The sequence below is a fragment of the Canis lupus genome, chromosome 29, assembly GCF_048164855.1.
Source record: "Canis lupus baileyi chromosome 29, mCanLup2.hap1, whole genome shotgun sequence".
Classification (NCBI taxonomy): Eukaryota; Metazoa; Chordata; class Mammalia; order Carnivora; family Canidae; genus Canis; species Canis lupus.
In genome coordinates this window covers 32,410,453-32,431,278 of record NC_132866.1, presented here as the reverse complement: position 1 = coordinate 32,431,278, position 20,826 = coordinate 32,410,453, and the positions used below count along the sequence as shown (strand labels likewise).

General features: G+C 45.5%; 1 protein-coding gene and 1 long non-coding RNA gene across 52 annotated transcripts in view; one reads left to right on the top strand and one right to left on the bottom strand.

Annotated features, from left to right (window-relative positions):
• SORBS1 (sorbin and SH3 domain containing 1) overlaps positions 1–20,826 on the bottom strand; it is a 228,772-nt gene that overhangs the window by 34,693 nt on the left and 173,253 nt on the right. For 25 of the 50 annotated variants that reach the window (XM_072806027.1, XM_072806034.1, XM_072806044.1 and 22 more), the window contains 5 exons: positions 19,250–19,315; positions 18,590–18,691; positions 14,325–14,374; positions 6,053–6,225; positions 3,303–3,388 (listed from right to left, as the gene is read on the bottom strand). In XM_072806027.1, coding sequence (XP_072662128.1) covers positions 3,303–3,388; positions 6,053–6,225; positions 14,325–14,374; positions 18,590–18,691; positions 19,250–19,315 — 477 coding nt within the window. The remainder of the gene's footprint in view (positions 1–3,302; positions 3,389–6,052; positions 6,226–14,324; positions 14,375–18,589; positions 18,692–19,249; positions 19,316–20,826) is intronic. The other 25 variants (XM_072806061.1, XM_072806063.1, XM_072806064.1 and 22 more) reach the window with 2 other exon arrangements.
• The window catches only part of LOC140621126 (uncharacterized), a 36,483-nt gene that overhangs the window by 13,361 nt on the left and 2,296 nt on the right, over positions 1–20,826 (top strand). The window contains exon 3 of one of the 2 annotated variants that reach the window (XR_012020853.1): positions 451–20,442. The exons of the other annotated variant lie outside the window; for it this stretch is intronic. This is a non-coding gene — a long non-coding RNA (uncharacterized lncRNA). Of the gene's footprint in view, positions 1–450; positions 20,443–20,826 lie in introns of those variants that run through there. 2 annotated transcript variants of the gene reach the window in all.

Sequence of the window (20,826 nt, the reverse complement as noted above, 5' to 3'; positions counted from 1 at the left end):
GAGGGAGGAAACACTAAGGGTCAGGTGGAGGAGGGGCTTTCTGGCCACACTACCACGTCTCCTGTGTAGCCACGTCCCACGTGCTCTACGGAGGAGGGAGACAGCACTGCGCACGGGATACTTGGGGATGTCACTGGGGGACGCGGAGGAGGGATGAATTCCAGTCACACCGTCTGGAAAACTATCCCCTGGCTCAGCCAAAGCCTCCAGCCCCCAATATATGGCCACAAAGTCCAGGCCCTCTGGTGGGGGGCTATATCCAGGGCATCCACAAACATGTTGGGCTGAAGGTGGGAGGCTGGGATTGCCCACCTCACCTCGCTTAGGCAGTGTTGAGCTCCCAGTGTGTTCCCATGGTGGGGCCGGGGCTGGCCAATTCCTCCCACCCAAATCCGGGTTCTTACTATGCAGGATCCATGGCAACTAGGTCATTTTTTTTGTGCTTCCTAGGTCTGTTACTCTAATATGTTCCAGAGAGTAGAGATGCCCATTTCAGAAACTATGGTACCCTTCTCCGAGGCTGGCCAACCCCTCCTCTGGGCACAATGTCTAGGAGGCCTTAGTACACGCATCAAAGGCTGCCTATGTGACGGAGAGACAACATCAATTACTTTCTTACTGGACTTTTTATGTAACTCTTTCTTCATTTGGTGAAATGAGGCTGACTTTAAAGGAGTGATGTAGAATATAAATATAAAAGATGAACTCGGAATAATAACACCTCAGTTTAGAAGAAATATGCTCTCCCAAAGTAAGGAAATAGTCACCTACTTCTATTTCTAAAGGCTTTCTCAATAATTAAACAATGTTGCATTTTACCAAATGTCCTCATTTCCTATTGAAGTGACCCTATGGAACGGAATTTTAATGTGTTTTTTAATTCTATATCAATCATACATTCCTGGGATTAACATTCCTTGAAGAAAAGCAATAATTAGGACTGGTAATTCTTAGCATTTTCAGTAAGGCATTAGTCTTCTTCCAGCAGGCAGTTAAATGCCTCAAGTGACACCCAGCCTCAAAGGATAGTGGGCCTGATTTTTTCCATTTTTCTCCAGGGGCTACAAATACTCAAGAAACAACTTAATCAGGAGCACTTGGGTGGCTCAGTTGGTTAAGCTTCTGTCTTCCGCTCAGGTCACGATCTCAGGGTCCTGGGATGGACCCCCGTGTCAGGCTCCCTGATCAGTGCTGAGTCTGTTTTTGCTTCTCCCTCTCCCTCTGCCCTGCCTGCACCGGCTTGCGCTTTCTCTCTGGTTTGCTCTCTTTCAAGTAAACAAATAAAATCTTACAAAAAAAAAAAAAAAAACAAAAAAAACCAAAAAACCGACAAAAACCAACTTCTCAAATGGCTGTGGGATGTCCAGTGCTCGGATAAGTTGTTGTAAAGATTAAATAAGACATGAGAAAGTGCTTTGCAAAGCCCAGTGCCATGAAAAGGGCACTGGCCCAGGAATCTGGAGCCCTGGTTTCTAACTGTGCCTCTGGTGTCAGTTAACTTGCTGCGTGACCTTGGGCAAGTCACTACCCCACTGGAGTCCTTTCCTGGCTAAAACAAGGGGCTTGGCCAGAGAACTACTAGTGTCCCTTCCAGGACTGACACATACTCACTTTCTGAAATGCCACCACCGTCAATATTAGTAACAAAGCATTTGCAAAGAAAAATGTCAGGACTGACACTCCGTTAGCTGGAAGTGTGAGCTGTTTCTGTAGCAGGGGGATGGACTGATGTTTGAGGCAGCCATGCCCCTGGCGCTCGGGCCATGGATACAGAAGATCAGGGACAGCAAACAGGAGTGGAGATCCCAACCCAGTTCTTGAATTGGACCTCAGCAAATCCATTGTTCCCACAGTTTAACCATGGAAGCTAAATACCATGAATAAAGACACAATGTTTTTAAGAATCTGTGAGCCAGTGTTATTCAAGGAACAGGCTTCCCACCTTCTGAAAGCACCTTGTAACATAGTAATTGTTAAACCAACTAAGTAAAACCTGCCTCCTGTGTGGTAGGCATGATCCTATCACAAAGGCTTCCATGCTGGATACTCCTATTTATACTAATGACATGGAATGTCACCTTCTTTTACCTTACATTGGTGGGAACCTTGTATCTCAGTGACAGTGACTAGAACTGAAACGGTCTGTGGCCTGATGGATACTCACTGGGAGTTTGTTGCCTCATTATTACCAATAAGTCTGCACATCACTTGCTTCCTTATTCTCTCCCTGGACAGATACAGTCTTAATGAAGACTGTATTATGCCTGGAGAGGGGGAAAGCTATGGTCTTTCTGTCTCAGCAGCAAGGACTATCATCCAGACCCACTCAGGGTCAGCCTTTATGCTAACTCCTTAAGGAAAATCCATCTCAACCCTGAAAGCACTCAACAAAACAGAACATAGGAAGGGGGCTTCAGACTTGACAGGGCAAGGGACAGAGTTGTGTACACACAGGCACGCTCTCCTCCTTCCAGGAGGTTCAACGCAATTCTTCTACCTTCCTAACTTGATACAGGAAAACTGGTCATTGGAACTGGTTTAATCTATAGGACCCTTTCTCCTAAAATGCAAAATCCAGAAAGCATTCCTCAAAACACCACTTTATTACAGCAGAAGCTTGTGATTTTGCCCAGGGAACTGATCCGCAGAACTGTCTCTCCTGAAATCTCAAGAGAATGTGCTCCTTCCCCAGCCTGGTCAGTGATTTCACTGCAGTGTAGACATTTCAGCAGCTGCTAGAAGAGGTGCATGTCCTCAAGTTCTTGGGGGTTTCCCAACATCTAAGGGGGTATCTCTTCTTCTGAGTTAAAGGCAACTTCTTCAAATTGTTTTATAATGTATCATGCAGTGGTCATTAGTTATTATTTTTCAGTTTCCTTTCTCCTGCTGTACCCTCCCCAATAGGAACTGTGCTTTGTGCCAACAGGAGAGTGGGAAATACTGGGGAAGTATGCGGGTGGGTTTCCCTAGAGAATAATAAGGCCGGGGTTGGGGAGGGGATGAGCGAGTAGAGCCAACTCAGAGTCCCCTCACATGGCACTGAATGCAGTGGTGAACCCTCCCTCCACCCCCAGCCCCTACCCGGCCAGTGGGACTTCGCACTGAGAATCTACTGCCTGTGGGGAAATCAGTCCTCCTTTTTGGACTGGTGGAACAACTGAGCTTATGCCACATAAAAAGCCATTTGTGAAAATGCTTTGCTTCCCGTTGCTAGGTCATGTCACCTCTCTGACAGATGTCTAGAATGTTTGTTTCCTCGTATTTTTCTCTAAGAGCTTAAAGATTTTAAAGATGGCATTTACCTCTTTATCATCATGACGCCTCCGAATAAATTCTTCTGTGGATTCCAAATAATCGGCAGGTATAAAATGTCTTGGTGATTCTGAATCTTCAAAATAATAAAGTAGAATTAAAAGATGCAAAGATTTAGTGGGAAAACAGATTGGGAGATTTCACCCTGCATCTGTTAGACATGTTTTTACAGTTCGTGGATTATTGCCCAATAATCAAATTCTGAAGAAGAACCAATCCCCCCCCCCCCCCGCTTTTGGATTTACTTATAAAGCCAGTTTAATACAAAGAAAACTAATTGGAAGGCAAAAAGTGAGCAGAGAGAGGACCTTCTTTGAAAAGTGTCCCTACTAAGAGGCGTGCAGGATCTTACAGGGACACACCATACACTCACACACACACGCACAGGGCCACCGAAAGAGGCTGCCTCTCAAAAAACCACAGGGTGACTGAGGATTGGTGTGAATTCCATGGGGTTCAAGAATTCAAATGGACAAATTTCTCAGATGAGCTAAACGGCCAATTTTTCTTTCGAAACAGAGTTTGGTGGTTAGTCTGAATGACATGGGGGGCTTTGTTTTTAAAGAAGTGCAGCCACTACGAGCCATGATTAATTGCCAAGCAAAACAAACAGAAAACAAAGGACAGACCAGAAAATGAGCACCACGGGGACAGGGGGAAGAAGGGACAAAGCAAGCAGAGTAGAGAGACGGGGGAGGTGAGACTGGGCAAATACACAAATGCCACCTCCGAGGGACGTTCCCAGTTCACTGTGTGGGTTGTTGTTCCTGTCCAGGCCAGGGTCTGAGTACGGCACGGAGTTGCCATTATGAGAGGCCCTCAGGCAGTCCTCTGGGACTGCGGGTCTCCCCTGAGGGGGCTCCGAGATCCGGCTCAGCCTCGCCATGGTGTGTCGGGAAGACAGGCGTTTGGGAACCGAGGGCTTCCCCCCAGAGGGGGTCTCGTCCTGACGGGGCTGGCTGGGGAGGTCTGGCTTCTGGCCTGCCGGGGGGGCTGAGAAGTCACCAGGGGGAGGCTGCCGGGGGTGGTACTGCAGGGGCTTTTTCAACCGGAAAGGGAGGGGGCTCATTAGGTAGATGTTCCTGAGGAGGGTGCTCCTGTCCCCCCTGGGATCTGGGCGCCAGTCAGGCTGTCTGGCCGTCTGCTGCTGCTCGTGCTTCCGGATGGTGGTGAAGCGGGTGTACGAGGCCGGGCAGGTGCCCTTGCACTTGGTGAGGCGGTGCCTGGGAAAGTCTCCGTGGACGCTGCTGCTGCTTCCCTCTCTGCTGTCGCTGGAGACGTTTGAACAGTGGTCGAGATCGTCAGAGCAGGCAGAGAGGGGCTCAGAAGGCATGAGGCCCCTGAAGCCCAAGGTGGGTTCGGCCACGTTGCTACACGTCCGGGAGGCATAGAGCCCCCCGGGGTTCATACCGTCCATCTCCCGGGGCCGGAGCTTGGTTGACTCCAGGAGGGACTCGGCCGAGCGGGCTGCGGTCAGGCCACTCCGGGACAGCACCGGCGTGGGGGACTTGCTCAGCCTCCCGGACAGGTCCAGGGACGGCATGGACCGGGACCGCTGGATCAGCTGCTCGAAAGCGGTGATGCGGGAGGAGACAGTGTGCTTGGGGATGTGCTCCGAGCCCTCCTGGCTGGGGCCCAGTTCGCCCCTGGCCAACGCCAGGCTGCTCCTTTCGAAGTGGGAGGCAAGATCTCGCACGCTGGAGGAGGAAATGGAGCCCAGGAAGAGGCCAGCACGGTTGATCTGGTGCATGTCCCGGTAGAACATGGTGAACTGCATCCCGGCCTTTCTGGAGAGAGGGCAGGGCCTCCTGGCGCTGGTGCCGCACTCCTGCAGGCTCACGGTGCTGCTCGACTTGCTGTCCCAATCCCTCCGCGAGCGCGTGAGCAGGTTCTCGATGCTCCCCCCAACTCGGAGGGGGAGACCTCTTTTGGAATCATTCAAAGACAGTGAAACACAAAGGTTCTCACAGCTTTGAGCCTTTTCTGCCGGCAATAAGATACTCTTCTGTTCCTGCAAAAGAGCGCTGGGAGCAGAGAGCCTGGGTTTGAATTTGGAGGGAAGGATTTCCGAAATGCAGGCTTTGGCAGCGGACAGGGGTTTCTTGTGCTTACACATGGGGCCTAATGCACTGCTAGCGCTAACTGTTCGGCTAGGAACTGAAGATGAAGAAATCATGTGAGCATTCCCACCTTTACGATCCACTGGAAAGCATGCAGAATAAAATAAACAGACCCATTAGGTTAAAGCTGAAAGCTGCTTTAAAAAAAAAAAGAAAAAAAGAAAAAAAAAAAAAAGGAGAGGTCACATGCTTATTTATCATAAGGGTTGTTTGTTTTTTTTTTTTTTTCTTATGTGTGTGTTGTTTTAATTTCCAGTCGCTGTCCGGAAGCAAAATAATCTGTGCTGCAAAGCAGGTGCGAAGATGCAACGAAAAATGGCCACCCTGCTAGAGTTATGAAAGGCTAAGTAAGGCTCAGCTAAGTTCTAAGAGAAGGGAATCAGAACAAAAAAGAGAGAGATGCTTTAGGGAGAGCAAGGTTGGGGTTCAAAGGAAGGGAAAATACTACCAGAAAGAAAAATGGCCGGTGAACACTGGGGGAAGGGGCTCAGAGGCCTGGAAACGGACCCACACAAGGCAAAGGATATCCCAGTAGCTGGAAGTCACCCGCTACTGACGGGCAAGAGGCATCCGGACCACTATGTGGCTGGGCCAGAGCCCCGCAGGCTTCACCCAGTTACCTTTCATGGAGGCTGAGCTGGAGGGTCGCTTGAGCCCACTCAGGCCCTGGAGAGGGATGTCTCCACCTTCCAAGACGCTTTTATAAATCTGCCTCTCGTTCTCCAGACTAGCAAGATCCCCAGGAGCCCCATCTGATTCCCTCTTCACTGCATGGAAGTTGGAAGAATATAGACTAAAGACAATGTAATTTTAAAATAGAGAAGAGAGGAAAAAAAAAAAAAAAAAAAGAATGGGACTTAGAATTTTTGACATTTTTCTAAAAAGCATGTTACCACCTGAGGACAAGCAGCACATTCTCTGGCACCCTAGGCAAGCACTGCTCTTTCTAAAGGGCATTCTTACCTAAGATAGAATTCTTCAGACAAGATGTCTAGCCAAGGGTGGCCCTCAATGCTCAGGAATCTGCCCAGAACAGCAAAGTGCTAATCGAGATGACTGCATGTGGGCTTCCAAAGAGTAACTCTGAGAAACTTCACCTGGGGAGGAGGGGCGGGGGTGGCTGCTGGGGGCCCAGTGGCTACATACAAGATGGTGCAGCCCAGGACATGAGTGGAGCCTCTGACGTGTCACCAGCCAGAGTTGGTGACTTCAAGTTCACCACTTGGATTATCTTGCTGGATTACTCTTCACAAGCACTTTGGCTGACGTTAATGATTTTTCTGGGTCTCCAGGAAAGTCAGCCACCAAGTGAAAGGGAAATCTGGGATTGTATACACTGTTAGCATCCCAGCCACATTCTCTATCAGCTTCTTTCAAAATTTGTAGTCAGAGCCTTATGACATACAATAGGAGCATAAACTATTGCTCACTTACATCTTTCATATATTTTTACCTTGTTGAAATTCTAGGTATTTTTGCAAGTTACCACAAATCCTTTTAGGAATGAGGTAGGGCACAGAAAAAATGAAGAGCGCTTACTCACTGTGCCCCTCCCTTCTCCTGATCCTAGTTTTCTTTGCCCTCGCCCACGGACACATGGAGACACACAGAATACACACTCACTCAGATGAGTGAATGGCCCCCTTCCCACAGAAGTACTCAGGCTTCTGCTTGGCTGCTTTTCAGTCCTATGGAATTCAGCTGACTGGTCTCAATATTGATTTTTTTTTTTTTTTTAACTCTGAAGATGTAAAGAGCTTGATGGAATTTCTCTGTCCCAGCATTTTATGATGAACATTATCAAGTGTATAGAAAAGCTTAAGGAATTATAATAGTGAAGCCTCACATATCCTGGACCCCTAGATTCTACACAGAACTAGGCTGCATTTGCTGTATCACACATCCATCTCTTTCCCTCTACCCATCCATCAGTGATGCAATTATTCTTAATTTCACACAACCTCTCAGTCCCTGTGGTCACAGATAATGGCAATGACGACTCTATCCAAATTGGTGAGATGTCCTATGTGGGAGGCTTGACAATCCTTCTCTCTTTAATCCTCACAAACAATCCTTCTTTTCCCATTTCTGGACGAGGAAAGGAGGCACCAGGAGATCCAAGCACTTGCCAAAGCAGGTCCGTGGAATGGCAGGGCTAGAACCAGAGCCTAGTCATAGGGCACTGCACAGCTGCCCCGACAACAGTTTTAAATAGAACATTTCCCTATGAATGAGGAGGTGGTGCCTTCCAGGAGCCCAGGCTTGCACACCACAGAAGGCCTAAGGATGCTGGAGCTCCACATCACTGCCAATTGTCCCCTGCCATGACAAGAGGCCCCAGAGCCCAGAAGTCAGAAATAAAAAAAAGGGGTGACTCTGGTGCAACAAGTAATGTCTCCACCTCAGGGGAGGTAAGTTTCCTGAGCAATACACTGCTTCTGGCACTAGGTAGCCACCACTTCCTAGCCCCTTATCATGTGCCCAACACTGGCTTTCAGGACTTTCCATGCTCAGCAGCCTGCCGACGGGGGTCAGGGTTCCCTCCAGTCCCTTCTTTTCATTCTCTCTGGCTTACGTCAGGGGATCAAATGCTTTTTCCCTTTTCTCCGCCTAGACAGAACATTACTGAACATTTAAGGGAAAAGAAAATCAACTCTCAAAGCCGAGACCATAAAAGCATGCAGACTGAAGTAAGTTAACAGAGTAGCCTCCAGGGTGTGTCTCAGGGAGGAGAAACCTCCGTCAGGGGCATGATAGGGCAAGTCTCCCCCAGGCCGTGCTTTTATTTGCAGGGGCCCACGAGAGGGTCCATGAGTACACGCAATAAATATCTGTTCAATGAATATGAGGTTACATTTTCTGAAAGTAAAATTGGCACACATGATCTGATTAAGATGTTTCTAGAAATTTTTCTATGAGAATTTCATCACAGTCACTTAAGCTCCTGGCTGCTGACATGGGTGACTGTGGAGCCATCAGAATGGTGGGAACAGTGACTACAGGGAATGAGCACGGTCCAGGTGTAGGCTGGCTGGCCTTACCGGTGTCCTAGCCTCTCACTGAATGTCCCCACTCTCACCCCTGGAGGTGGAGGCTTGGCTTTGCCAGGCTCACAGGCCTTGGGACAAGGGCTGCCACCCACACAGCTTTTGCTCTCCCACTCCTACCTATAGGGGTGCTTGAAGATGTCTCCTCCAGCCTTCTGACTGATAAAAGCATCAACACCAGCTAGATGGCAGGAGGACCGTTAAAGGTGACTCGGAAGGATGTGGCACTTTATGCCAACCTAAATCAATGTAAGCTCATCTAAACTGACTCTAACTTTGAATTTCGTAAGTAAAGATAAATCTGTTCCTTATTACAGTTTCTCTTTTAAAGCCTATCCTTGCTTTGGTTGCATTTTCTGATTCTGTCCTTCAATTAACCCCAGTTTAACTCCTTTTTATACAACCTCAACTTCTAAAATATCTGTGTACGGATATCCTTTAGCCATGCCGCCAATAGCTCTGGTGAGGAGACAGTCTCTTAGGCCCTGCTGGCCTTGGTTTGGGGTCCCCAGAGCTCCCGCAGCTCTGGAGAGGGATCGCCAGAGGCTTCTATCCTGCTGTCCTTTGAAGCGCCTCAGCCTTGGTCATAACTTCCATGGCAGCCTTCTCCAGCTCTGCCTAACTTCATTTGGTCATGACTCTTGGGTGTACCCAGGCTGCCTGACTTGGTATCTCCCCTACTTCACCACTCATCAGAAATCCCCTCCCTACCTGCAGCCACTCTAGTTTCTGGCTTTATTCCATCCATTATCACCATTTTGTCCTGCTTTCCCACCAGAATGACAGACCAGCACTCAGGAAACCTCTCAGAATGGATTTGCTATAGCTAATTGTTTTCTTTCTGATACCAAAGCCAACACACTTTTTCCAGATGTGCAATACTTCCCAACTGAGGCCCTCCTTGGTTACAAACACATCTACAGGCTCTGGAACAATGTTTTCAAAAGTATCCTTGGTTTCAGATCTCCTAATGGTGTAAAGACAGATCTCATTTGTCCCACTGTGGCAAGGAGAAACTGAGGACCAGAGGGCCGAAGGTCACAGAGCTGTTGGGTCTTTGCCGTGTTCAAACAGATCAGACAGGATGAGAAAAGCAATGGGGTTGATGAGAAAGACCTAATCAGTATTGGCAGCTACCAATCACATAACAGAAGAAGCCAAGTTCAGCACTGGAGCTCAGCTCTCAGCAGCCTGGGCTGAGCTAGTTCCCAGTTCAAAGACAGCAGGCCAGAAGGAGACAGCTTCATCAATTCCATCTCTGGCTAAGATGCAAAGGGGGCTGAGTTTCAAGGGGATTCAACAAAAAACACACTCACTGGAAGAATAAAGGGAGAGAATGGAGTGATCCTCTTAGGGCCAACTGTTTGCAATCGTGTGACCAGATGGGCTTTAGAGGACTCCAGTCTGACTCCAACGAACTAAGGATAACCCACTCTATTTGAACACTTGGAAACAATCTGTTTCTCAAGTTCTTGCATCTGTAAAACCAATAGGTATGGTAAGACTGTCCAAGAAATCCACCTTCAAATCTATTATCACATAGACCTTTCTTTTGAGCTCCAGACGTATACATTCAATTGCCTTCTAGACACCTTCATGTGGGTATTTCTCAGGTTTCTTAAATCCCACACGCCCCCCAAATGAGATCCTTGTCTCCCATTAGCCAAGCCAGAAAGGCCAGGGAGCAACCCCTTTCTTCCTCTCCTTGCTCCCCAAGCCTAAGTAGTCACCAAGTCCTGACACAGCTGGCATCAATCCCTTGCCTTCCCCAGACCTCCCTGGCCACCACCTCACCACTGCTCACATAGGCTTCTCCATTAAGCATACCCCCAACTCCTGAACCTTCAGCCCTCCAGTCAGTCATCTGGAGTCAACTCACTGCTAGGGATATTTCTAGAAAAGATCTCGTGAAGTCAATCCACTGCTCAGTTTATTCACTCAAATATTTACTGAGCACCTATTAGATGTGAATTACTCTCCTAGGCAGAGCTTCAACAGGGAACAAAACAGACACAAAATTCTAGCTTCACTGAATTCACTGTCCAAAACCATTTGTTGTTTTCAGAAAGGGGGAAAACAACAACAATTGCTTTTAACTATGGCTTTGGGGGAGGGAGCCTAGGAAATCTGGGGAGGGTAGTTTCATCTTTAGCCTTTATATACTGCATGAAAAAAAAATGATCTTTTAGATTTATGTGATAGTTATTCCTTCTCTCCTGGGTCCCATCACTGCATGTACCACACTGGATTCTAATTGCAATTTACAAGTCTGTGTCCCCGTTACACTCTGAGCCCCTTGAGGACAGTGGTTTATCTTATTAATCTTTGCATGCCTGGTGCCCAGCACTGCTTTTCAATAAATGTTAGTAGAACAAATGATTCTATAAAATTAAATGCTTGCATGCAGATTTCTGAGAAATGAAAATTACATTTTCAAGGCCCAGGGGAGTCTCTAATGTTTCATTTAGTTCTTCAGGTAATGATCTGTGTTTTGATATTAGGTGAAGAGAAAGAAGGTTTTTTTGTTTTGTTTTGTTTTTGAGGAAAAAAGCAGCTTGTTCTTTAGTGCCACTTGCTGGCCAAATAGAGGAAAGCTCTTTGGTTAGACAAAAAAAAAAAAAAAAGAATAATCTTCAGGACTGCTTTAAGATCTGATAGCTCTAGGGAAATAAAATACAAAATTGAACACTCTGATGGCAAGTGTAAAAACATATTTTTTGAGAGTAAGGACTGGCAGTTATAAATCTCTTCCTCTCTATACCCATGTTCTTTTAACATTGTGATAGGTAATTGTGTTAATTAATAAAATTCTAAACTGCAAGTCTGTCCAAGATATGAAAGTGGACTTAACTTCTCCAGTGACTTTTTATTTTTTTTTTATAAATAAATGTTTTTGAACCTGGGCTGTCCTGAGTCTTCTCCTTCAATCCCTGGGGTTAAGTCAAGTCTTGCCAATGTTTCTTTCAACACATCCTTCCCAACCATCCAGGGAGAGGGGCCGGATTCAGTCCGCAAATTGCTGGCCTCGGTGCTGAGCGAGTTGGATGTTCATGAATTAAGACTCACAAGCACATTTGTTTATTCAGCAAACATTTGCTCTGCACTTCCCTGTGTGTCAGGCACTGCATGGAGGCTGGCTCCCCACCAATTCCAAATACAGAAAAACCTTACTCATTTGAATAAACTGGAGGAAAACCCCACCTGACTTACTGAAAAATCCTCAACTGGTAGAATAGCAGGAGGATAGAACCCATCTATTCCTGCCAAGTAGCTCATGAGAGCCAGGCTATGGCTGAAACACAGAGGTCTTTGGAGACCTGTTTCAATGACATAAATAAGAGTGCTTGATGAATTAACACAGCCAGTATCTTTAGGTACACAAATACTCAGAATGTCTGAAAGCAATTTGCTCTTTGAAGCAGTTTGCATTAGGCCCCCTCAATCCTACTAACACAGTATTACAAATAGTTACTTATATTCTTTTTTTAATCATTCAAAACCAGTGAATTGCAGCATGCTTTCTGTGAATTTACTGCCCACTTCTGAATCAGGATGGTGCAGAGGAGAGTTTACTGCTAGCACTATCCCTCGGCCTGGAACATCATTGTTCCACCTCCAGCCACAGCTCTGCCAGGTACCAGCTGTGGCATCACACGCTGTTACGTGCCTGTTTCTTCACCTATAAAGTAGGGTTTGAAATAATGCTCGATTCTGGAATGGTGAAAGGATTACATGGGGGAATGTACATAAAATGCTAACTGTAGGGCCTGGCACATAGTAAATGTTCAATAAATCATTAGAATTACTTCATTCAAGACCTACATTCCTAACTTTGACAGCCTGTGGGCACTGCTTTTTCTTCTGAATACATTTATGATTTAATTATAATTTATTATATTTATTAACTTATTATGTTGATTGATTATACCTCAGGGGGCCCAACCCCGAATACTTTTAATCCTTGGCCCCCTTCATTCATTTGCCACTTTGCCTTCTCATTTACCAACATTTTTTTTTGGGGGGGGGGTGTTGTTGCCAAAACTACTAAGGGGACTGTATCTTATGCTCCTCTGATAATACTGAGCATAGTGCCTTATATCTAGTAAGAATTCACTAAGGGAACTGACTAAGGGATTCACTGAGCCAGCCACCAGAAGTGGCCTTTCCTGTCCTGTGCACTCTGGGGAGATGGGGAAAGGAAAGTAGTTTGAGGGGGGATACCAGGCAGAAAGGTTAACATTGGGCAACCCTGAAAACAGGATTGTAGGGGCAGGGAGAGATCTGGAGCAGTCAATGCGCAGTCAGGACTGTCCAGTGACAACCAGGTAGCCTCAGAGACCAAGGAGAGTTTGCAGGGAGCCGTGGCCTTGAAGAAGCGCTTTATCTGCAGGTAGCCTAAGGTCATCTGGTGGACTTCACCTCTGAAAGCACGTCTCTGGGGACCGAGAGGACCCATGACTGTCATTCTTGTAGAAGGCATCCTTCAACTAGCTCCTTAAATAGAGCGAGCCTCAGAGCCCAGCGTGGAGGGAGATCGGGAAGGGTGTTCAGATGCTGTATCTGAGCTGTAATGTCTGTCACATTGCTGGTCTGATGATCAACCCCACGGTATCACAGGAGGCACAAGATTTTATGCCTAGATTTTTCCAAGATTGGACTGTACCCTAAGGCAGGTAACTTCCCTTCTAGCTGCTGTTCTAATATGTCTTCTCAATTCCCATGCCGGGGCAAATTAATCATCATCATTAACGCATATTTATAGAAGAAAAATGAACAGAATGGATTTGGTTAGAGATTTGGTCACTATGCTAAAAGAAACAAGATTTTTCCAGTTTTCCACTGAAATACCTTAATCCCAGCTGGTTGATTCAGATCAAGCCAGGCTTCTATTTGAGGAGGTGAATTTTGCTCCTTGTGAGCTTACCAACCCCAGGGGAGCAACAAGCAACAGATGTGCCTTTCCTCCTCATCATACCTCAAAGAATGAGGTAGAGATATGATGGTGATGAGAAGTTGTTCCCATCAGAACAAGTTCCCAAACCCACTGGGTGTACCAGGTACTGTGGAGATGCAGCCCTTGCCTTCAGGGAGTCTATCAGCAGTCATAAAAATACATGAGTACGATTCAGGTATCCAGCGACAGAAGAAGTGCCATAAGAGGCCTTACGTTAAATTGGGTACAGGCTCAGGGCTTATTTATAGGAGCTTAGTGCTTACTACGTACTATGGGGAAGGGGTTGGGGACAGCACTGAGACCTCTCAACTGGGATGATGGCCACATGGCAAAGTACTGAGAAAAGTAATCTGGCACAGGGCTCAGGGGTTTGGAGAGGGGGAAAAGAGGCTGGTGGCTATGCCACGAAGTGAGGGGGTATGCACGTTATCACCCAGGCAGAATTATGATTGGTATGAGGAAATAAATCCACACCTTTCAGCATTAGTCAAGTTAGGCCCTTCCTGGGCCCATCTTTCCCTGTGACAGGTGCCGCCTGAGGACCCAACCCCACCATCCCCCCACCTTTATACCCAGTGCAGCCTCAAGTCACACATCCCACCCAAGAACCAGCAAATGATGTGAGCTTTGATTCCAAATTCAAACTCACATTCTAAAGGTAAAGATGCCAACATAGGCAAAAGCTTACCAAAGGCAATAGGAATCATCACAAAATTAATTTGGAGGAGGAGGAGAAAACAGAAGAAAAATAATTTCAAGGCTGTGATTAAATTGCTACTTATCACCAAAGCTACTAGACTGATACAAATAAAACATTCTTGGATTCAAAACATAAGCCTCTTCCCGTTTCTGACATTAATACATTAAGCCACATATGTGCTGGCAACTTACTATCCAGGAAGCTCTGAAGAAATTTCCGGACTGGGACTGATTGCCGAACTCTGTAAATGTCAAACAAACAAACAAAAAATGTAGATCATTTATTTTGTGTCAGATGTTCCAAGTCAAGGGGGAAAGAGAGCAGCCCCTTTTCCTTTCCTGATGCAGCCAAGGACCTTTGGGGGATGGGGCCCTTGGCTGGAAAGGTCTTGGTGCTGGAGGATTTCTGGGCCAACGGGCACTCTCGCTCTCTGGGTGCAGTGGAAGATGGTCCCCTGGCTTCGACTTATCTTTCATATAAATATAGATCCACGAAGTGGATAGCCCACCATCTGGCCAACATGCATCAGTGACATGGACAATATCATCTTCATCAGCTTAACCCCAATCCTCCGAGCCCCTGGCCAAGCCCACCAGAGACTCCTTCATGCACCCCAGATGCCATATCCAGAGAGAGGGTCACCCAACACCTTAGGTACAGAAAATACAAAAATGCATCTGAAAAGACCACACTGCATTTAGATCATTTGTTCATTCCTGTAGATTTAGAATGTGGAAATGAGGAGAAATGCAGTTGCACAAAACCTATGAGTAGGGGAGCATTTTATAAAATTACAGGCTACTATGCAAAAGAAAGAAACCAACCAAGAGTTACATGCAGAGAAAAGGCAACATAATCAAGTAGGTTAAGGTTTCTGTCTTGGAGAAAAAAAAAAAAAAAAAAAAAAAAAAAAGAGCAAAGGGCTCAATATATTTCTTAAAAAATAATGTGGTAGTTGCATAAATCATGAAAAGGTTAACTTTTAAAGACACTCCTATCTCTAATACTGAACACGTCAAGGAAAAGATGCTATCTGGAGGAGACGAGATATTGGGGGAAAGGAGAGAAACAGCAGAAGGAAAAGGTAGATTGTCCAAGAGGGAAGAGAGGAATGGGAGGGTAAGCCATCTTCACCAGGAGCTCCCCCACTCGGTGCCTGCTGAACACCCACCCTCAACCTGTGGGGTCCTCTCACTTTGGAGGGCACCTCTGCCCTAGGATGAGGACTCTGCCCTCCAGCAGCCCCAGTCGCCTGCCACTATTCTTCAGAGAAGGTACATCCATATCTATATCCATCCTTCCAGCCCTCTTGCCCACACTGGTGTCTTCTGCTCATCTCCCACACCTTGGCACCCTTCCCCTTCTGGGTCTTCATCCACTTTGAGGATGATGCCTTGGTCTCCATCTGAGAAAAACTTCTGTGTGACCCTGCAGAGTCCTCTGGGAAGTCCCTCCTTCCCTCCTTCCACAATCACATGTTTTCAATCAGTGCTGTACCCCTGGGGGATCCCCAGGGTTCTTCCCCACTCTAGCTCCTGGCAACTACTTACCCAGGAGCCTCCAAGGTTTTTAGAAACCTCCTGGTTATCAAATCCACTAACCTTTCCTCAGAGTCTACTTTCAAGGGACCTCTCTGGAGCACCAGGTAGTTGTCTTACTTTCTTGTTTCACCACTCAACTTTTCTTCCTACTTCTCTGAGATGCTCACCCTCCTATCCTCCCCTTCTGTTCCATGTCAGGGGGTAGGTGTTGCTCTCGTCCTTCCTGTCCTTCAATCTTTCATCTGCTCCTGGGGCTTCAGCCATCACTTCTCTTCAAGTGACTCCAATGGACTTTGTAGGCCCCATTCTCTCAGGAGACCTAATCTTCTATTTCCAGCTGTCTACTGGATATCCCCTAGGTGACACCCAATCAACACTTCAAAAACAAATCACCTAAAAATAACTCCATCTTACCTCTGCACTGATTCTTCTCCTCATCTTTCTTTTGTGACATACTGATGTCTTCATCCTTCCAGCTTCCTGGCCAAAACCTTAGCATTGTCTCTATCCCCATTCCATCCCCGGATTCTTTGTTCTTCATGCCAATTAAAATGTCCCACTGCAATGTCCTCTGTGAGCACTCTCACACCTACCCCTTCCCTCCCTTCATGCTGGTGCCACTGGAGTATGTGCTCATATCACTCCATGGCCTGACTAGCACAGTGGCCCCCTTGCTCTCTGCACCTCCAACTGGAGGTTCTCCCTTTAACTTGGCCTCTCTAGAGTAAGGACACTGACCTTTCTAAAACAATTCCTGAACTACATCACTGGTCTGTGGACAAAATCATTTCCTGAACTGTATTTTCTGATGCTGTGAACAATCCAGGGTCAACCCTCTTGCCACACCTATCACTACTACCACCCCAAATTTTCTATTACAGCTGAATCTTTTACTTTATTCCATTTCCCCCTCAAAGATTTTATTTGAGAGAGGCAGAGCATGAGAGCGGGGGGACAGAGGGAGAAGCAAACTGCCTGCTGAGCAAAGAGCACGATGTGGGGCTCTATCCCAGGATCCTGAGATCACTACCTGAGATGAAGGCAGACACTTAACCAACTGAGCCACCTAGGCACCCCTACTTTATTCCTTGAATACATGCTAAACACGTTCACTTCTGTGCTCTTTTTGTGCCTCACATGGATGTTCCCCATTTCTACCATGTACCTACTTACACTGTATGGATCCTGTCCTGGCTTTTTTGAGAAGTCTGCCTTACTTTTCTACAAGATCACTGTTCCTCCTGACACTTAGAGCCCATGCCATTCTTTCAGCTCTTCACAGACACTGCTGTGTACTCGGGGAATTTTTAATTTGCGTGTGCCTACATTGTCATGTTCCTGAAGGCAGAGTTGTTTCCATGCTGATTCAGAGCCTCTCTCAGCACGTCCTATACATATGAGGGACTGCTGGGGAACATGTAACTGAACCAATGTGAAGAGGACCCTTCCCTGTGCTCACCTTGCCCCGGGTAGGAGTCCAGGCACTAGAAGCTGTCTCTAACCTCACAGAGGCCTCAACATGCTCAGTTATTCTCCAGCTGCCCTCCATCCTTGCATGTGTGACAGAGCTGCTCTTAGACTACTCTGAAGAGTGACCCTTGATTCCTTTTATGACCTGTAATCTTAGCACTCCCCTCCCATCCCGCAGCACTTTAGGACTTACCTGCCTAGTTCTCACTCTTGAACTAGCTCAGACCTTCCATCCCACAGTGGCTACAGTTGGTTCCATTCTCCACCCTGGCTGAAACTGAGCACCCTATCTTCCCTGCTCCACAATCTATCTGCCTTGACTGTGCACACACTGTGGCTCACCTTTGTGCCTCCCTCAAGTTCTGAAGAGGGACCTGGGTGCTCTCATTCTTCCGTGACTTTGGATTTCCGAACCCCAACTTCCCTGATCTGCTTGCAGTTCCTCAGCGTCTGACCTTATCTCAGCCCACTTTAGCTGCTGGCATAACCCCGTGGGTTCTTCTCTCCTTCCCTGGCTTGAGGGTCTGGCATTCAAGACTTTTCATAACCCGAGTCATTCAGGCTTGGTGATCTGACCCTCTTTGTTTCAGTTCTGCTTAAATATAACACAACCCATAGCATTTTCCACTTTTCCTGCTGGTCTGTGGACCTTCCTAGCCTCTTTAGCAGTGTCTGCCTTCCTTTTTTATTTTCTGTAAAGATATTCTTTCCTTGTAAAAATCTTTTTTTGTTTTGTCAGGGAGCCCTGGTGGTGGTTCTCCAAATACTTGGTATTTTTCTTCCCCTTGGAAACCTGTTTACCTTGGACTGAGTCTCTGACACATCCTTTAATAAATCACATTTTGACATAGCCCCCTTTAAAAATGTCAATACAGGTTGAGTTTCAAATGCTTGTTTGTGGTCAGGCTGTCTGGTCTCTGGAGTGCATCTTTTCACTGAGAACTTTCTGACCTTTCAAATGACAAATACAACTACTCTGCCAGTACCATGCATGTAAGAGGCACTCAAATCACTGCCACCATGTTTTTGAAAATGATCTCTGAGGTTGGTATCTCCCAGGGCTGCAAAGACAAGGAAATTGCCCCCAAAAATGGCTCCCTGAAAATTTGGAGAAAGAATATGGAGGCAAAGGAAGGGAAGTTAAAAGGGTCACCTCCTGAGAGCAGAGAAACAGAATGATAAGGGGGTGGGATCGTTTAAGTCACCAGCCACCCTGCATATATTTGAAAAACTCCCTTTAAGGAAGATCCCAAGCTCAAAAGAAATCCAAGCAAAAATTAGGTTAGGGGGAAAGGAATCGAAAAACAGGAGTCAGAAAGCCATGCAGCTTATAAAGAACCAGCATAACCATTTATTGCCTCGACTATATTGAAACCAGAGAGCAGAGAAGAAAACAAAACCGAGCTGGAAGAGGAATGGACAGTGTGAGAAAAACTAGGAAATACCTGGGACAGGTTTGCACTGGGTGCTTTATTAAGTGTCTCCGTGTTTTCTAAATGTGCCTCTAACTCTGCTGGGCAGAGGTCGAGATCTTTTTTTAGATTAGTCTGGTTCAAGAAAGAAAAGATGGGAAAGAACGTTTTAGAGAACAGGCAGAAAGAATGGCAGGTTAAATGTGAAAAATGAATTTGTTTAGTGCTATGTTTTAATAAGGCAAAGATGGCATGACTGAACACAAGAGCTCACTAGAAATCAGGTAAAGACGTGAAAACAGAGAATGCAACATTAGGCAGAGAAAATATAAATCCCGAAGTTATCAGAGCTTCAAAAGTCTATTCTACTTGCTAGAGAGAACTACAAATACCACGAAAACCTACCTTTTGCAGAAGACCTATTTTTTTTTTCTCTTTTCAGAGTATAGTGACTGTGACAAATAGGATAGGTCAGGAGAGTAAGGCATTGCTTTAAAAACCTCTCAACATTAGTAGAAGTCGTAGAGACTTTGTTAAATAGTTTATCACCAAGCCAAAAAAAAAAAAAAAAAAGTTATCAAGTTAAAAAAAAAAGTGATTTAAGAAAAGAAAAAAACAAACCCCACAACACACTCACACTAACCAGGCTAGAGAACACACACACAGCCCACGGAGGAGGCACAGCAGAATTACCTTTCTATCCTCTCTAGGAAGGATAGAGCAGTCTCCAGGAGTATAATCCCATATCTTTTTGGGAGGCTGACGGGAAGCAGAGGAGGAAATGAAGAAATGAGCATAAAGACATAAAGACAAACATGGAGACTGGCTCAAACAAAGAGGGGCACGCTAGAACTGTATCAACACAGAAAAGTGAACTCAAAAGCACAGGGAGTGGGCACTCTGCCTCCTGAGGAGGCTGCCCAGGGAGGGATTCTGTAGAACTTGGGAGCTGGAAACATTAACTGGGAAGTTTCTAGGTCTACATCTCAAGAGTAAGTCATTATTGGATTCTAAACATTGAAAACTTAAAAAAAAAAAAATAAAAAACAGATAAAGAAAATAGAAAAAAAAAAAAAAGAAAGCATTACCACCAATTTGAACAAAAACCAAAACTTTAAAATTCCTTATTTTTCTTTTTTTACATTGAAGTACAGTTGACACACATCCTCACTTTGTTTTCAAACTGAGATTGACACTGAGAGCCTATGTTTATGAAGCAGTCTTCTCCATGGCAAAATTCATTATGTTTAATAAATGTGTGACTTTGGAGATTTGGCCAGGGGAGGATAAATTGAGACAAATGTGCTTTCTGTGGTTTGTGGCAATAAAACCCATGTACATAATAGGTGTTCAATAATGTGCTGTGTAGCTAGACAATTCTGCTAGACAACACTTACAGTCTCCTTTTACAGCTTAACCAGACTTTGATAACATGGCTGGTGGTATAGCTATGGCTTCCATTTACCTCAGAGAACAATTTATAATTTGAATTTGAACAGCAGACTATAGGGTTATGTTCATTTTCTCCTTTAACTCTGTAAGTTAAAATTAGAGCTGCATTCCTAAAACAAAACTCTGCCAGGAGAACTGTGAGCTTAAGAAGGGAAGGGTTCAGAGGGTAGGACATCTGGAAATTACAAGTCACTTGTAATTCTGGAACCTCTCCCCCACCGTCTAGACCTTCTTGTTCTATTTAGACCTGATACATCTTATATAATGATCCCTGAAAAAATGAGATCATTAGTAGCTCCTGGCATTTTGTGCAAATATCATTTTAACTCTATGCAAGCATTTACACTGGTTCACATTGTGACATTTTGCCTTAAGCTTACTTCTGGAAATCACATGGATTTCTGCAGAAATTAAAGGAGGGAAAAAAAAAAAAACCTAACATTCAGACTCTTAGTAATGAATCTGCAAATGAAAAGTAATCTGAATCCAAGAGACTTTCATCACTGACAGTGACGGGTCAGTAATGCTATCTCTGCAGATGTATACTTTGTAAAGTGCGTGCTATGAACAATTACCATTCATCTTTAAGCACTTAGTACACTTGGACTGTTCACCTGGAGAAGCAGACTGTTTACTGATGATACCTACTCCTTTCTTTTACTACCAAAATAAATAAATAAATAAATAAATAAATAAATAAATAAATAAGGCAGTGCTTACAAATCTAATTGGTTTTAAATTCTTACAAAAATGGTCCTCAGAGTCTTGAATTATTTGATATTCTATAGCAACATATCAGAGCTAAAAGGGACTATAGC